At 52.9% G+C, this 17408-nt stretch overlaps 6 protein-coding genes across 6 annotated transcripts; 3 read left to right on the top strand and 3 right to left on the bottom strand.

The window, feature by feature from the left end:
* Nucleotides 1-923: 923 nt before the first annotated feature.
* Nucleotides 924-1118, bottom strand: SMAC4_04970 (uncharacterized protein; the record flags this gene model as incomplete). The annotated part of the gene is made up of 1 exon (XM_003352808.1): nt 924-1118. One exon carries the CDS (start codon nt 1116-1118, stop codon nt 924-926), a length of 195 nt encoding a protein of 64 aa, XP_003352856.1.
* A 906-nt stretch (nt 1119-2024) lies between these two features.
* On the bottom strand, nt 2025-3122 carry SMAC4_04969 (uncharacterized protein; the record flags this gene model as incomplete). The annotated part of the gene is made up of 1 exon (XM_003352807.1): nt 2025-3122. One exon carries the CDS (start codon nt 3120-3122, stop codon nt 2025-2027), a length of 1098 nt encoding a protein of 365 aa, XP_003352855.1.
* Nucleotides 3123-4983: 1861 nt separating this feature from the next.
* SMAC4_04968 (uncharacterized protein) lies at nt 4984-7389 on the top strand. The gene is made up of 2 exons (XM_003352806.2): nt 4984-6443; nt 6524-7389. Exons 1-2 carry the CDS (start codon nt 5940-5942, stop codon nt 6974-6976), a joined length of 957 nt encoding a protein of 318 aa, XP_003352854.2. The 5' UTR covers nt 4984-5939; the 3' UTR covers nt 6977-7389.
* Nucleotides 7390-8080: 691 nt separating this feature from the next.
* On the bottom strand, nt 8081-10115 carry SMAC4_04967 (uncharacterized protein; the record flags this gene model as incomplete). Its single annotated transcript, XM_003352805.2, has 1 exon — nt 8081-10115. One exon carries the CDS (start codon nt 10113-10115, stop codon nt 8139-8141), a length of 1977 nt encoding a protein of 658 aa, XP_003352853.2. The 3' UTR covers nt 8081-8138.
* Nucleotides 10116-11290: 1175 nt separating this feature from the next.
* Nucleotides 11291-13315, top strand: SMAC4_04966 (uncharacterized protein; the record flags this gene model as incomplete). Its single annotated transcript, XM_003352804.2, has 2 exons — nt 11291-13020; nt 13083-13315. The coding sequence occupies 2 exons, from the start codon at nt 11291-11293 to the stop codon at nt 13201-13203; spliced, it is 1851 nt and encodes a 616-aa protein (XP_003352852.1). The 3' UTR covers nt 13204-13315.
* Nucleotides 13316-13499: 184 nt separating this feature from the next.
* On the top strand, nt 13500-17212 carry SMAC4_04965 (uncharacterized protein). The gene is made up of 2 exons (XM_003352803.2): nt 13500-13895; nt 13964-17212. The coding sequence occupies exons 1-2, from the start codon at nt 13647-13649 to the stop codon at nt 17036-17038; spliced, it is 3324 nt and encodes a 1107-aa protein (XP_003352851.2). The 5' UTR covers nt 13500-13646; the 3' UTR covers nt 17039-17212.
* Nucleotides 17213-17408: the final 196 nt, after the last annotated feature.

Raw genomic sequence — 17408 nt, forward strand, 5'->3', positions numbered from 1 at the left:
TTCTTTCATTTTTCTCTCTTGGTTCTTCTTTCTCGTTCTCTGTTCCTTTTTCTTTCTGTTCATTTACTCGGTTTTTTTTGGGTTTTTTTTTTTTCCCTCCTGTCACTTGAACAATGGTTGAATGATTTGTCTCATAGAAGCTGGGACGCGGAAGGCATACATACCTATCATCTTCATGGACATGTTGTTTTCACTCAGTGGTGGTACAAATTTTTTTTTCCTTCCTTTGTTTTTTTTTTTTTTTTTTTTTTTTTTTTCACTTCCTCTTTTCTCTGACACTGTCCTCAACTCCATCACGTGAGAAATTGTTTGTATGTGAATCACTACAGGAGCGAGTAGAGAGACTATCTCTACTGCCAGAAAAGCATATTCTCAAACAACACCGACGCAAGCAAACATATCAAGGAGTAACACAGTAAGTGACTTGCAATTTATAACTTGGTAATGTTTTCTCCAAGTCCGTCGGACAGACAGAAGTTATAACGCTTTTTTGTCTCTTTCAATAAAGAACTCCCACTTCTTAAATGAAGTGTACAATGACGGACGGACTGACGAAACTTAACATGGTGGTTATCACGGCGCCAGTGTCACTCTCACTGTCAAAGGCTCAAAGGGAGGAGGAGACGTATATGAACGTTCGAGAACTAAGAGCAGGATATCGCTATGCTACTAATGTATCTTTGTCTTTTATCCCTGTACCCTTGATCCTTTCTACTGTCTAAGGAATTAGAAACGCTGATGCAATAAAAGAAATGATGGGGCCCAACCAAACCGAATGTTCACCTCGACTTCCATCTGAAAGTACTACACACACCAAGGAGTCTCACTGAACCTAGAAGCCCTTTAGTTCATACCAAGTCCCATCAGCCGCTTTTCTCATCGGGATGAGCTCATTAGCGTTGATAACCCCTTTGATGACCCGTTTATACCTCGCCTTCATACTCATGCTCGGTTACGAAACCATCCTCCTCTCCAGACTCGTCCTCCTCTCTAGACTTATCTTCGTCTCCGGACTCATCTTCCTCTCCAGGATCATCTTCCTCTCCAGGATCATCTTCTTCTCCGGACTCATCCTCCTTCCCAGGCTCATTCTCTTTAGACCCCTCCGCCTGTTTCATATTGGGCACATCCGCCTGTTGCTTTTTATGTCCGGCTCTGCAGCCTGATTTCTGCAAGTGAGAAATGAGCGGCTTTGCATTCTTGTAATTCAACTTATTGCTGCCCACCCACTCAGTACCACATGTCCGGCACTTTAGCCCCCTTTCAGTCTGGTCGAACTCCAAAGTAGCACACTTATTCAAAGTCAGGTGGCTGTGAATATTTTTTTGTGTATACTTACCCGTCAACAATGCTCCACAGCGCTGGCAACGATATCCGTTCTCAGTCGTGTCGAACCACCCCGCTAGAAGGTCACATATTCTAGACCCCTTATGGTTCATGGCGCCAAGGTGAATTCCGAGTTTTGAACCGTGTTTCAAGTGGACACCGCATCGTCGACACTGTATTGTTTTCTCGGTCACATCAAATGACTCCCCCATGATCCCGCATTTTTCAGACAGATGCGTCCGAAGTTCCGCTAGCTGTTGTGAGGGCGCTTTGTTTATGTTCATGGATCGTAGGCACAAGACACATATCAATCCCCCTTCGACCTTGGCGAAACGGGTTCGGACCTCTTCATCGGTAAGGCGGAATACAGTCTGGCGTATCTCCTCCTTGCTCTCCCCTGCGCCGCAAATATCTGCATCCAGGTGAGCATCAAGAGGTTGTTTCGACAAGAAGAACCGTCCACATCCGGGGCACAGAAACCGTTGTTTTGAATCGTTGTCGAAGACCTCTGATATCTCTGCGTGGAACTTGAGGCAGTGCGAGTGATATTCCTTCTCCGTATCGAACTCCTCCTTGGCGTTACACCCGTACTCGGCAGAGCTTCGAACGCCTTTTTCGTCTTGGACCTAGCAATCTGAGGGCGTTTCTGAGCCAGACGACTAGAACTTGACGCGCAAGAACGGGCAAGGCCCACACTCCTATGCAGTCTTGACCGGTAAGCCGAGGCCCTTGTCGCGTAGATCAAGCCTGGTAACGTAGTTTCCAATCTTGACCTTGACCATTTGAACGGGGAGACTTAAGCCAGTACGAAGCTTGTCTCTGATCGACACGTTTTCACTATGCATGGTTTCGCAGTCGTCGAAGACCGAGTCCGTCAGCTGCTTTAACGATGCACTTGGACGAGCATGGGTCCAGGCTATCGTGACGTGGAAGCGGTAGCCCATATCCTTAGACTCGTAAAGTGGCGGTTGGCCGTACTCTTTGACGATCTTGTTGCATTTTTCAAGAAGGGTGGTCAGTCGTGGGTTGGGGCTCGAATTTGCAGTGTTGCCAGTACTACTCTGAACCTCACGCACCCGCAGGACCAAGAACGATCTGGTGCTTTCCTCGGATCGATACCAATTGACACCCCCCGAAAAATCCAGCACAAAAGGGCTCACGCGGCATGACTTCATCGCTTTGGTTAAATCGTCAAGGAAGTCGTCTTTGTTGTTTGAGGTCAGTGTAATTGGAGCCGACAGGCTGATGTGCAATGGCCTGTTCACGGGTAAATCTGAATCCCGCAAGGCTGTGTGAATTTCGACACCCTCAAGATCAGGAGACCGCTGGGCAGCAGATTTCGCCTCGGCCTTAAGCTTGTCAACAAGAGACGTGAGGAGCTCACGATCACCTGAGCTGGGCTCCCAATCGATATATACGTGGCTTGGCCAGTTGCCGGGGATGTGGGGAACCTGGCGCTGACGGCCATGGTGCAGGGAAGGATCGTCGGCGACAGCGGTCCGAGGGTTAGAGGGATTTATATCGTTGAATCTATCACCGAGTGCTGGGAGAGGTGACGTTGACTTTGGGGCCGGTTTTGGCGGAGTAATGCGGGTGCCAAAGTTCCCGTTAAGTGGGGCAGCGGGAGTCGGAGCCGGAGCCGAGGGTGGGTCCTGGGCACCGATGCCACTGCCACTGGTCTGGCGCCTCTTGGACTGTGGACGAATAACTGACGAACTCGTTTCGGGGTTGTCCGATGGACTTCCAGGATCGGACTCGGATCCGGATTCATAGTCCACCAGAGTCCGTTTATTCATGACTGGCTCCAGGTTGCTTGCTCGGCGACGGAGGTTCCTGGAGATGATAGCTGACTAATTGGCTGCGTAGCGGTGGTTTGGAGTCTGTAGATTTGTGTAACCAATTGGGTGGTGTGAAGGATTTGATGGATAAGACGTTCCGGTAATGGAGAATTGAACTCTCTTGTTTGAAGTTGGTGAGCTCAGAATGGCGGTTTTGGTGAGGTCGTCGAGCTGAGCCAAAAGGTTTTTGGAGTTGGGGGTGCCGCGGTGCCTGGCGTGCCTGACTGTGTGAGTTCGTGCTTGCACATTCCCATTTTTCTAGCAGGTACCGGCACGCGGGGAAAGTGTGGATCGGGGAACCGGGTCGCTGTGCGGTTTGTCTCCTCCTTTAAGGTAACCTTTCATTGGTCGCTTCCACATGACAGTCGGGTGTGTCCCAACAAGAACTTTCCAAGCAGGAAGTGAGCAAAGAATGAGTGAGAATTTCAACTGAACGGAAAGATCGAGTCTACAAAACACAGCGGTAGAGGTAATCGCGGCTTCTACCTGCACTCTTAACCCCTCTCCGACCCCCGCACATTGCTGTTTCTTCAAGGAAGGCAGAAGCAAGTGGAGGATGTTGACGGTTGACCCGACGGCGACTTCCTTCTACTTTGTACATTAATCCAAGTCCTCTTTCCAATCCAGCCATCGTACCTACCTACCTACCGCAGGTACGGTACAGATCTTGCCCTGCCAGTGGCACCAAGTCAGTCTCAGATCTGAATGGCCTGCAGCGCCTTCTCATTTGTTGTGCGAGCAATGTCTTTCTTGCCTCGACTTGCCAATATCACCACCCCAACCACGCAACCACGACTGACCAGCCCAACAAACAAACACGCCCGTCGCTGGCCCGGCCTGGACCTCCGGTCTAGATTGCATCGTCTCCGGGCTGGCTAAATGCGACCTCGCCATGACGTCGGTCTCATGTATCGATTCTCCCCCGTTTTACCCTTCAGGGCAGTAGGCTAACGGTCAGGACGGTCTCGAACCTCCGCTTGCGCTGCCTGGGGGTGGTAATGCTCTCCTGGCGGTCATGCTGTCCAAATGAAGACGCCAATTGGCCATGTCTCCATCATGGGACACACCCGTTCTGTGAGAAGGCTCAGTGAGGGGGGAAGAGGATGGCAATTTATATTATCCCACTCTTTGCTGGTCGACCTTTGCAAGTTGCCCTTTGTATTATCTCCTATTTGTTTTGTTTCGTCTTCTTTTCAATTCAAGTGCCGCGAGTAACAGCTCTCGTCTGTCATCCTCGTTGTGCCGGTTCAACCTCAACTACCTCCCACACCTCCCTACTGCCGATCTCCTGCACCAAGGGCCCTGAAACAGCTGTACATACGAGCGCACAGCCGTCCGGAAGCCATGGCCGCCGCACATCTGTCGACTCAGAGACACCCGAGACTGGAGCCAAGCGGGATGGATGACGGAACGTACGACGACGACGACCAGGTGTACGACAAGCAATGGGTAAGCTTTTATTGTCCTTTGTCCTCACCTCTTGTGGTGCTCCACCGATCGCCATGCCCAGCCGTGTCAGCTTGCGCGGGCACACGTTGACTTCGCGTCCCTCGACAAGAATCAAAAGTCGTCAGCTCCGAGCAGACTTTTTTTTTCTGTTTTTGGTATTCGGGACTAGGTCAAAAGATGACGGGGTGGCTCCCGGTTTCGGCTTTGGCGGGATTTGCATCAATGTTAACATGTCCTAGTTGTAGTGGTGACTGCAAGCGCTATCAGTTTTACCTTTTTCCGTTAACAGTTTCGCCTGGTTCTGCGGCCTTCTCTTAACATCCCTCCCCCATGCCCTCTTCTGTTCAAGTTACTCTTCTGTCTGCAACACCCGTGGTACTCTTGAGCTAAATATGTCGACAAAGTGTTGTACGACATGTTACCATTCAAATCACGCATCACGAACCCTTTTTTCTGGGGCTGGGCGGTGGGAAGGGGTGAGGTGAGTGGCTTGTTGCACTGTTAGTGACGACAGCCAGCAAGCCGGGAAGTACTTGGGATGTTGCGTCACTCCCACGTTCCTGCTGATCCCCTGCCAAGGCGCAGCCACTTGAAGGCCGAGAAACTCCATGATGCTGCTTCTTTCCAGCTTTGCTCTGGACAGGACCCTGAGTATAAGCCTCAGATATAAACTAAAATAGCTGGTTACCCTTTTATCTCACCTGTTCATTCGTCTTATTTCACAACTTCACTCCTACAACTCGCATCTTTCCTGCGTCCCTCAACTCCACGGCTTGCACTTACACACCCGATTAGGCAAGCAAGTATATCCTAGGACCACTCTACGAGCCCGAGCCCAGTGAGGAATCCGCAACTCGTGTCCAAGGTCTTCCCGTCACATCTCCGCCGTGTGCCAGTCCTACCCGTCCAACTTTTGGTACCCACCGTCGTAGGAGCTCACTTGCGCCTACCGCCGAGCATTCCGAAGAACTACCTCTACTTCGTCGAATCTTGAGTAGGAGCAATAGTCTTAGCACCAAACCCAAACCACCTCCTTCGCAACCAAAGTATCCCCCGGTAACCGAATTGGAAAGAAAGAAATCCCTACACACGGCCAGCCCTCCCACAACCCGCTGGAACCAGGGCACTCTTCTCACCAGATCCTACAGCGTCGCCTCGTCTCGGCCAACCATAAACGAGTCAAATAAGCTCTTGATAGAGAAAGGCTGGGGCGTTCGACGTGCTGTCTCCCTTGCCGAGCATCATCCCAAAGACCACTCTCACCGATTTGCGGAAACACTCACTCAAAAACTCGAAACTCTCATTCAACGAGAAGACCAAGACACAATGGCTCGTGAAGGCGAATATCAAACAGGTCGACCTCGTCGTTCCAGCTCCCTGAGGGAGCGTTATCCTGGTGACATGTCTCACCGACCACTCGCCATGCTCGAGCGGGACCACCGGGCTGCTGACCGCGCACCCAACCTGCACAACCCTCGCCATCAGCAGCCGATCGATATCATCGACACCCTAGATCTCACTGGCGCCGGACGCGGCGTTACAACCTACCACCATGAAGGCCCATACGACGCCACCATGGCGTCCCGCAACCGCAACAAAAAGTACTCGCCCGTCGAAGCCGTCAAGGACACCAACATGGAAGCTCTCAAAGCCACTCCCCGTGAGTATGTCCAGGACTCGCTGGTCAAACACGTCCCGCTGCAAGGAACCGCCGTCGTTCCTCCTGGGATGCCGGACTTTGCTGGACGGACATTGAATTACCAAGAAGGCACCGATATGATGCGTGAGGGTGCCGCTGGCGGTGGTCAATACAAGAGATGGGAGGGTTATGTATGTTTTCTTTCTTCCTTTACCCCCTAACTTTCCCATACCTCTTTTTTAAGGAATCATCAGCTAATTAAGTTATCCAGCAATATCACCCCGACGACCTCAAAGGCAAAGGCGAACCTTCCTACACCATCGAAAAGCAACTCAAAGATCACAAGACCGCCTCTCGCCGTACCCGTGGCTACAGCCATGGCGACTACTACACCTCCTCTAAGAAGGAAGGTGAAGGCGCAAGCATGATTGAGATGCAACCGCGCTCTAGTCATCATCTGGAAGTCCCCGGTTCTTCTAGCTCTGGTCTTATGGGCGATCAGAAAGATGGTAATGCTAGAGTCCGCCAGAGAAGCGTGAGTAATGCTGCGGCTACCGGGTACGGAGGACAGAATCAGAACAACGACTACTATGAGATTGGTGGGGGTGAGTCTAGTAGTGCTGGTGGTGGTGGCGTGAGGAGAAGTAATACTACGGGGAAGAATATTGCGCAGTCGTTGAAGAGGAGGTTGGGGAGTATTAGGCGGAAGAGGGAGGAGGTTTGAGAGGTTTAAAGAGTGAGCTAAGACGACTTTTTGGATATGGAAAAGATGGGATGGAAGTGATGGGTGATTGGGACACTTGGTTATGACGGCCTTGAACGTTCCATCTGTGTTTCTGCGTTTCTTTCTTTCTCTCTTTTTCTTCTTCTTTTATCTTGTTCTCTCTTCTCGTCTATTATCAACATGAGTGGGAGTTTTGAATATTCTAGATGGATATTCTAGATGGATTGGATGGATTGATTGGATGGATGGTTGGTGGGAAGCAAGACAGACAGACGGACAGGATAGATACGTTAGATATATGGTGTGTACATGATAATGACTTTATGACATAGTAACATTTGTATGAATACGATAAGTTTATAGCCAACTCCAGGGTCTGTAAATAAGTGATCAAGTCGCTATATTTACGATTGGCAAGTGAGTTTCTGTTGCTTACGTCATACAGTACAACCAGACAACGGCTCGGTGGTAGCCAAAGTATCTAAAATGATGATATCTGTCTCTGTCATCTTCGACATCAACTCTTACTGCTGTTGTACGACAGAGCACCATCACCACTTTGGAAACCTATGGAGTCGAGGGAATGGTAAAATCTAACAACGAAGAGTAGTATATGCTCTGAGGTTTTAATTTACAGGTCCGGGGCTATTATGAGTCCGACTAGGAGCTCGGTGCGGTAGCAGATTAGTAAATAAGTTAACATGAGGTTTTTTCTTGTGGACAACAAACATACTATCCTACTTTGTACAATCTTCATACGATTAACGATGAAAAGCCTCTGAGTCTGCATTTTCCGAAGTACGGCATTCTATCGTCATTATATGTAAAGTAATATTATCCTGTCTCTCCCCAAATCCATATTTTATCTTCAAAGGTGTCAAGTATCTTGCTACAACCGTACTCCTATGCGGTCCAGAGGAGCCAGCCATCCATTGCGTTTTCCCATCCCTTTGTCTTCACTTTTTACTGGTTGGTGCCATTCATACACTTGAGTGAAAAAAATCGCATGCTTGCTCCTGATCTAATGCTTGCTTCGTACGTACGTACTTTGGATGTGACACAAACCCGCCTGTAAAAGATTTTGAACCCATCCACCTGCCCATCCACTCTGATCTGGTCTGATCTGATGATAACAAGTGAGGTCTGGCATGAGACTGATAGACTAATAAGCAAGATCCTCACCGAGTTCCTCTTCTTCCGCTTCGTAGTCTTCGGAATCGGAACCGTCGGATCCTGACTCTGAGCCTGAGCCTTCTTCTTCCTCTCCTTCTTCTTCCTCGTCATCCTCCTCTTCGTCTTCGTCATCCTCTTCCTCGTCCTCATCTTCTTCCTCCTCGGTATCAGTACTTGTCTGGAGGTCACCACTTGATTGCGTCTCCTCCTCTTCCTCCTCTTCCTCTTCACCTTCTTCCTCCTCCTCTTCATCAGCCTTCGCACTGCTTGTCTCACCCTCACTTTCCGTCCCAACTGCCCTCGTCGGCTGCGTCTGTGTCGGAATCTCCCTCCTCTCCGGCACCCGAACCGGCCCATCATCACTAGCCGCATCCTCGCCCGGTCTAATCTCATCCTCAAACGAGACCCTCCTCCGCTCTCTAACCTCATCATCAAACGACACACGATTACTGCTACTCCTCCTTCCACTCTCTGTCGACAGTCGATTCAGGTCAGGTCGTTCCTTAACACCAGCCGCAAACGCCACGTTCCTCCCGCCGTTATTTGCTGCATGCGCTTCGGCAGGAGATAGTACGTCGCCACCCCAAGGCTTACATTCCTTCACCAGCTCACCACACCGCAAGCACGTCCACCCTTCGCCCTCCTCGCGCTCGATGCGCGTCGCCAGGCAAACGAAGCAGTACACGCAGCCGCAGGGCATGGCCTCGTAGGGGTTCGTGATGTCGGTCTGCGCGGAGCCGACGACGCCTGAAGAGGAAGAGGCGGCGGCCAGAAGCTCGGCTTCGGACTTGGCGCTGTTTTGGTCCTGGTAGCAGATGGCGCAGGTGCGTTCGGGCAGGAAGGAAAATTCGCCGCCTTTTTGGGTCGTGTCATTGGTTGCCGACATGGAGAGAACCGATTTCGTGCGGCGCCAAGTGCGCGCCAGCCAGCGTCGCCAGCGGTTGATGCCTACCAGGGGCAACACGAAGAGAAGGAACTCGGTGAAGGCATGCCAGACGAGTTGGCGGTTGAGGTACTCGAACGAGACCTCGCGCGAGACCTGCGAGGTGGGCGGCGCCAGACGCATGCGCAGGAGGCGGTCGAGGATGGTGCGGTAGCGGCCGTGCAGGAGGAAGACGAGGAAGGAGGCGAAGGAGGCGAAGGCGTGGAAGGTGCCGAGGGATTCGGTCAGGCGGCTGAGGCGCTGGATGTTGGGGTTGGGTCCCTCGAGGGAGTAAGACGAGGCCTCATCATGGTCGAGCAGGTAGTTTTCCCATTTGGTCCAGATGTACTTGCCACCCACGGTGACGAAGCCGTACAGGCTCTTTTGCAGCTTCGATGGCGGCTGGAGAACGGGGCCGGACTTGCGGGCGTCGGTGTAGCGCAGGTTCTGCAGGGCAGCGCCGTACGTCGCGTCGTGGTCCCAGATGGTCAGCTTGAAGAGGATGGCGCGCAGGATGAGCAGGATCTCGGCGTCCCATTCGTCTTTGAGCGTCGACGAGACGCCCCCGCCAATGTACTTTAGGGCGTCGCCGACCTGGGTGCGCAGGAGGTCGACGAGCTCGGCATCGAGAAGTTCGGCGTCGACTTGGCCGACACGGAAGGCGGGCCGTGTGCCCTCGCGCGAGGAGATGGCATCCCAGAGAGAGAGGGTCGATGAGCCGAGGCGTCGAATTAAGGGGGATTGGGAGGCGGCGATGCGAGACCGTAATTCGGATTCCGATCGTTGGGCGGCCAGGCGCGCGGCGTTCTCTGTCTCACGGGCTTGTCGGCGGGCGATTAGGCGCTGCTGGGCGAGGGCGAAGGTGTTGTTTGTTGGCAAGGCAGGTTGAGTGACAGCCGGCGCGGCGGCGGTGGCAGCGGGGGCTGGAGCGGGAGCGGGAGCGGGAGCAGGAGCCGGAGCAGGCGCAGGCGCAGGAGCAGGAGCGGGCGCGGAAGCAGGAGCGGAAGGCGGAGGCCCTGTCGCGGGTGACTTGGGGTCACTCATCGGATCGGATTATAGGAGGGATTCGGGTTCGAGGGTGCCGTCGAGACTGGTGGGTGTATTAAAGCTGGTGAAACGCAATTGGGAGGGGGCGGGTATCATTCGTTTATCGGGACAGAGGTCGTATCACATCGTTTGGTTGAACAAGAAACAAACAAAAAAAAAGAACAGAGAAACAAGAAGAGGGCCAGGGGATGAACTAGAAGTCGATGATCATGGGTGTGGTCAGTGGTGCGTGGAGTGTGGTGTCGGGAGGCCGATGGAGTCTAGTGTTGATCTCAGGAGGAGCCAAGAACCGACCCGACGGGGGAGCCGAGGTTGGCACGGGCGGCGGTTGCCGTTCATTCAGGGCAGTCTGCTCGTCTGTTCCAGCCCAACAAATGGAAGGCCCGACAGAAAGTGACAATTAGGTACCTAAGGTAAGTGACAAACAGAGGGCATTTAGGTAATTAGCCACTAACAGACCGTCAACAGTCCGCCAAAAGGAGGCAATTGCGGCTGTAAACAGGCGACAAACCATCATGGTCAATGGTGTCGTCGGTCAATTGGCATTTGACGGCGTCCTTTTTCAGCTGAACTTCAGCCCAGCCAGCCAGCCCCGTCCGACAGCAACCCCGGGCCCCTGAACGACACGCCGGCAGAAGCGCCCCGGGGAAAGTGGAGATGGACCCACTTTATTGGCTTACAGGGACCACGGCGCCGCAAGGGGAACTGCGACTTCATCCTTTTCATCCAAACAATCTCCAAATCCCAACTTCGGATATACGTGAGGGCTTGGATTAAATACCAGCTGTGCTGCTACATTCGATTTTCTTATATCATCTGTTTTATGAGAGTTGAAACACAAGGCCCGTTCTTAATATTGACCCAATGGGCGGTCGGACAAGTCAAGAACCCGAGGGGAATTGAGACTCGGTAAGGATCGAGGTGAGATGAAGGTCGGTTAAGCTTGATGCCTCGCGTCATGCCGACGTGTGCATCGAGATGCTCCCGGATTGCACCTCCAGAACATGACACCTGCGATGGGACATTGTAGACTGCAGCTGTGAGAGCAGCTTGACAGGTACCTTACTTGGGAATATATGCCGAAGTGGCCTTATCCTCCCCGTTGAATAACATGTCAGATCCCCATCTTTCAACACGTTCGGACACTTTCCCCCAGACAGTTAAATCCCATCATGACGCCGTGGAAACTACCATCTACTGCGGGAAGGTCGGTCGGCATTCTCGGCGCCGGCGTCTTGGGCCGTCGAATCGGCGCCTGCTGGGCATCCGCCGGCTACAGAGTCCACATCAGAGACCCAGACCCTCAACAGACGAATGCGGCTTTGCAGTACATCACCAACGAGTTATGGAGATACAAGCCCGTAATTGATCCAAACACCATTAGCGTTCATGGCTTCCAAGACATGAAGCCCGCCGTCGAGGACTCCTGGCTTGTTATCGAATGCGTACCAGAGAGATTGGACATGAAGATCGATGTGTTCGCCGAGCTTGAAGGCGTCACTCGATCGGACGCTATCCTGGCTTCCAACTCGTCCTCCTACAAGTCCCGCGAGATGACAGTCAAGGTCAAGCCGGAGACGGCCCAACGAATGCTGAACACCCACTACATGGTCCCGCCGGCCATCCGCATCGTCGAGCTCATGACGAGTGGCTCTACGCGAGAAGAGATATTCCCCTTCCTCTTGGAACACTTCAAAGCGTCAGGCATGATGCCGGTGATTGCACACCAGGAGTCAACTGGTTTTATCCTGAATCGTGTCTGGGCAGCCATCAAGCGCGAGTGTCTCATGGTGTTGGCTGAAAGGGTTGCCACTCCCGAAGAACTCGACGCCGTCTGGACCGAAATGTTTATCAAGAACGGCAGTCCGCCTTGCACCCTGATGGACTCGGTCGGCCTAGATACCGTTTCACTCATCGAGAAGCACTACATCGAAGAGCGTGGCCTGCAGGACAGAGGTGTTTTGCCCTTCTTGCAAAAGTACATTGACGAGGGCAAGCTCGGAGCCAAGAGCAGCAAGGGTGGTCTTTACCCTCCTGGCCACACCGTCAAGACAGCTAACCAGGAACAAACGAGTCACGACAATTTGCACGCGCCGGCCTTGTACTTCTTGGACATTGGATGGAACAATGATCCGGATGACGTCGAGTTTTACAGAAAGGGCCGCATCCTCGTCGGAAGCGCAGACGGAAGATCTCCGCTCAGGGTAATCGTCGATCACCTGCCGATGCCAGATGGAATTGCCCTCTCCCACAAGACTGGCAAGATCTTCTGGACCAACATGGGCACTCCCGGCCAGAACGACGGTTCCATCATGTCGTGCAACCTGGATGGCACTGGCATACGGGTCGTCATCCCTCCTGGCGCTGTCCACACCCCCAAGCAGTTGTCTGTTGACCAGGACAATGAGGTGCTCTACTTTTCTGACCGAGAGGGCATGCGAGTCTTCCGTTGCGGCGTCGATGGGTCGAATCTCCAGACGCTCGTCCGAGCTGGCGACTGGCGGAAGGGCATTGATGATCCTACCTCGTGGTGCGTAGGCATTACTGTCTCGGCTAAGGAGGGAAAGTTTTACTGGACTCAGAAGGGGCCGCCCAAAGGGTCTAAAGGACGCATTTACCGGGCCTCCATCAAGATGCCCGAAGGATATGATGCCTCTAACAGACCGGACATTGAGGTAGTCTTTGAACACCTGCCGGAGCCGATTGACCTCGAGATGGACGAGGATGGCAGCGCCCTGTACTGGACAGACCGCGGAGAGCTGCCGAATGGTAACAGTCTGAACCGGGCAACCCTCAACCCGGACGGGTCATTCAGTAACCACCAGGTCCTCGCGCGGAACTTGCACGAGGCAATTGGACTAGCCATTGATAAAACAACGAGGCATATCTATGCTACAGATCTGTATGTCAACGCCCCTGCTCTTTTGGAAACTCGAATTGAGGACTCACTAATCAATCACATAGTGGCGGCGCGGTCTATCGGTTCAACATGGACGGCAGTGGTAAACAGAAGTTCTATGAAGACCAGGGAGCGTTTACGGGCATTGCTTTGTTGGAACAGGTTGATCCCAGTTCGAGCTTGTAGGTTGGGAAGACGAGAGTATAGAAGGTGTTACCGAGTTAGTCTGCAACCAGCTCGAATAGGAAGCCCCTTTTATTGTTGTGTTGATAAAGCGGTCTCGAAAGGGGCATGGTGGTGAAAGTGGTTGCAGAAGTGTTAAAGTTCGCACTGCAGCAATGTGCTTGCACTAACAGATGTGCTTGCCCCGCCATCCCGTTGTTGTTGCGGTAACCCCACCTAATCCATGTCACATCCACTGTCCAATGCGCCCTCCACCGCCGCCGGGACATCTCAGCCCAGTGACGGGCCCGCTTCCACAGCTGCAGCGCGTCACAGCCCAGACTTCTCCAGAGTCTCGAAGATCAGAAACGGGCTCTTTCTAACAAGCTCCTTCCATCTCCATTCCACCTGCTTTTCCAAAAACTTTGAAACATTTGCACAATTGACCTTCTTTTCCTTTCTTATATATGATACCCCAGGCCACCCTCAACCGACTTCGACTAGGCCAGAGACATCCCCCAGCCGACACCAACACTAACAACAACAAAATGAGCTTCGCTATCGAGGTGCCAGGGGAGGCAGCCCCTCTAAACCTCCTCGAGCTTGCCCGAACCCTAGAGTATGCCGCCCTTTCTACAGATCACGCCCAGAGACAGTCAGCCGGCCAGCAGCTTCAGTCATGGGAGTCCCGCCCAGACTACTATGTTTCTCTACAGGTGGGTTATCAGTCATTGGTTGGCAGCATTGGGGACCATGGATGCTAACATGTTACTTTGCCATATAGACCGTCTTCCTTGACAAGTCCATAAACAACTCCGTCCGCTTTCTCGCAGTTATCCTGCTCAAGAACGGCATCGACAAGTACTGGCGACACACGGCGAAACATGCGATCCAACCCGCCGAGAAACAGTTTATTCGCTCGAGGCTACTGCAGGGCTCAGTCGGCGAGGAAGACAGGAACCTTGCCCTACACAACGCCCTCGTCATCGCAAAGATTGTCCGCATAGACTATCCCAACGACTGGCCAGACGTCATCCCGAGCATCATCAATGTCACCAGGACCGTAAGAACAGAGAGTGCGCTTGCCCTCAGCGGAGCCCTGCAGGTGTTGCTGCGCGTAGTCAAAGAGCTCGCCACAGCCCGGTTGCGGAGGTCCCAGACCGCTCTTCAGGCTGTCACACCCGAGCTCGTCCAATTGCTCGGTGAGATCTATACCGAGCGGACGGCCGCATGGCAGGAGTTCTTTGCCAGGGGTGGCAGCGGCGACGAGGATGAGGCCGACTACTACATGCAGAACAGCCTGACGGCCCTCAAAATCCTACGCAGGCTGGTCACGGTTGGCTACGAACATCCTCATACCGACCCAATGGTCCAGGGCTTCTGGTCCTTGTCTCAATCCCAGTTCGACCAATTCCTCACTGGCGTCAGCTCCGAGTCACACATCCCTGCCCCCTTCCAGGACTCGGTAGGCAAGCACTTGATCCAGTTCACGAAATTGCACATCGACATGTGCGACTCCCACCCAGCCAGCTTTCCCCTGCTACCGAATTCTATTCCGCTTGTGAAGGCCTACTGGAACCTGGTCAAGCAGTTCTCGAATGAGTTTGAAAAGTCAGGCGGCATCAGGCAAACGGGCTCGGAGAACCACGACGGCAGCGCTAAGCACGAAGGACCGCTCTCAGAGAAGCTAGCCCTCAAGGGTCTCTTGCTACTGAGAAGCTGTGTGTCGATCGCTCACAGGCCGATGCAGACGTTCAAGTACAAGAGCCCAGAGGTCAAAAATCAGGAAAAGGAGGCCACGGAACTCGTCAAGGACCAGCTACTGACACATAACTTCCTCTTGGACATTGTCCAAGTGACCATCAGCAGGCTGTTTATTTTCCGGCAGTCTGATCTTGAGGCGTGGGAAGAAGACCCAGAAGAGTGGGAGGCTGCGGAGCGCAACGAAGGACAGGCATACGAATGGGCTGTTCGGCCTTGTGCTGAGAGGCTGCTCATTGACCTCCTTACACACTACAAGGAGCTTGGGCAACCACTTCTCACATATTGCGAGTTTGCGACCAAGGTCGATATGGACATTGTCACCAAGGAGGCGGCTTACTGCGCTCTTGGATGTGCGGCCGCCGTTATTCACGAGGCCTTCGACTTTGATCGTTTCTTGAAGACTACGCTGGTCAAGGACGTACAGATCCAGGACTCCATGTCCAAGCTGCTCCGCAGGCGGATAGCCATCCTTCTTAACCAATGGATCTCCATCCGGATTGCTGAGGAAAGTCGACCTGCTGTGTACGAGATCTTTAGGCACTTGATGAACCCCGATGATCCGCACAACGACCAGGTTGTTCGCATCACGGCTGCCCGCGAGTTTAAGGGAATCGTGGACGACTTTGGGTTCCAGGGCGAGCAGTTCTTGCCATTTGCGCCCGACGTCTTCAACCAGCTTATGGCGCTCCTCCAAGAGGTGGCGAGCGATGAGACCAAGCTGACGGTTTTGGACACGATCAGGGCGATTGTCCAACGAATGGAGACGCATATCTCTCAATTTGGTGACGCCATCATGCTGACTCTACCTAAGTTGTGGGAATCGGCTGAAAAGGAGGAGTACATGATCAAGCAGTCTATTCTCGCCATCATGGCTGCGCTTGTTGACTCGATGCGCGGAGACTCTCAACGCTACCAACCGGCGATTATCCCCCTGCTGCGTGAGGCGATGGAGCCCGAGTCCGCTCTTCACCTCCACCTAATCGAAGAATCGGTAGCTCTGTGGAAGTCCGTCACCACACAAAGTTATCCTCCCCTCCATCCCGATCTCGTACGAATGGTTGAGCTAGCTCTGCCCCTCCTCGAATACGATTCAGAAGTAGCCAACCAGTGCCTCGAGGTTGTAAAGAACTACATCCTCCTCGCACCTAGAGAGATCCTCGACGACCGTCTCCGTCGCCCGACCCTTGCAGCCCTCGTCAAGACCCTCGACGCCCGTTCCCGCGAACAATCTCAGACCGGTGCAAGGTCCATTGAGCTGGTCCTTCAGATCGCCGAGGACATCGGCGGCGTTCAGGGGCTACAAGTGGTCGTGCAAGACATGCTCGAGATTGGCCTGCTCAACACCATCTTCGAGGGTCTGCACAGCGCCTGGGAGGCCAGCACCACGCACGGCCCCAATAAGAAAGTCAGCCAGATCAACACCATCAAGCAGACGGACTATTTCATGCTTTTGGCGCGCATCGCGCTCGGCGACCCCACGGTCTTCCTGACCATGCTAGCCGGCATCGCCTCGACTGCCGGCTCCACCGTCGAGCAGGTGTGGGAGTGGCTCGGCACGCTGTGGTTCAATAATTTCGACTGCATGGCTGAAGTCGAGCGACAAAAACTTTCCCTTCTAGCACTTACCCGTCTCTGGGAACTTCCCGATCCCATGGTCCAGGAGAAGATCGTGCTTGCCAGACTGCAAGATTTCCTAGCCATGTGGACAAGCGTGATAACCGAGCTTGCAGCGAGCGATGACGATCAGTCTTTAGTAACAGAGCAGCAGGGGCAAGATTTCCGACAATCGATAAACTCTGCTTCTGGCGGCAGGGACACATCACAACCATCAGGGACGACTAATGCGAAGGATTACCTCGTCTGGGACCCCAACAGCTTACCCAGTTACGAGTGGGATACACCGCTGGATGTGACGGAGAGGCAGTTTGCGTTGAAGGATCCGGTGCATAGAGTCGAGGCGTACGAGTTTGCTAGGGAGAGGTTAGCGGGGTTGGTGCAGAGGATGGGTGGAGAGCAAAGATTTGAGGCGGAGTGGGCGGTTAATGTTGATAAGGATGTTTTGGAGGGGTTTATGAGGTTGGGGGAGGGGAGGTAGTTGTGTAATGCGTTTGTGGGGATGATGATGAGATGAAAGTTTTAGAGGCAGAGGATACCAAACGTGGGAACAAGAATTCGTCTCTTAAGGGGTAATACCGTGGCTGGATCTGGGGTTTTGAAGCCAGGCATATATAGCATTATCATCATCGTAAATAGCTCGGTGGCCAAGGGATATAACATTTAAGGACAGTGTAGTGGGTCTGAAGATATATACCATTCGCCGCTCAACTCAATGAAGAAAAGTTGATACTATACTTGCTTGATTCACAACTCTGTTCACAACCCGCGATCATGCTTTGCTAGCCGACGTATCTCATCCTCTCTTCATGACAGTCAGAAAACGATTGATCCAAATCTTCGAACAAAAG

The sequence above is a fragment of the Sordaria macrospora genome, chromosome 1 (assembly GCF_033870435.1).
Source record: "Sordaria macrospora chromosome 1, complete sequence".
NCBI lineage: Eukaryota > Fungi > Ascomycota > Sordariomycetes > Sordariales > Sordariaceae > Sordaria > Sordaria macrospora.

Coding starts and splice junctions, on each gene's coding strand:
- SMAC4_04968 (XM_003352806.2), top strand. CDS start 5,940: ATGGCTCGTGAAGGCGAATATCAAACAGGTCGACCTCGTCGTTCCAGC. Junction 6,444..6,523: donor ACAAGAGATGGGAGGGTTAT/GTATGTTTTCTT, acceptor TAAGTTATCCAG/CAATATCACCCCGACGACCT.
- SMAC4_04965 (XM_003352803.2), top strand. CDS start 13,647: ATGATACCCCAGGCCACCCTCAACCGACTTCGACTAGGCCAGAGACAT. Junction 13,896..13,963: donor ACTACTATGTTTCTCTACAG/GTGGGTTATCAG, acceptor TTTGCCATATAG/ACCGTCTTCCTTGACAAGTC.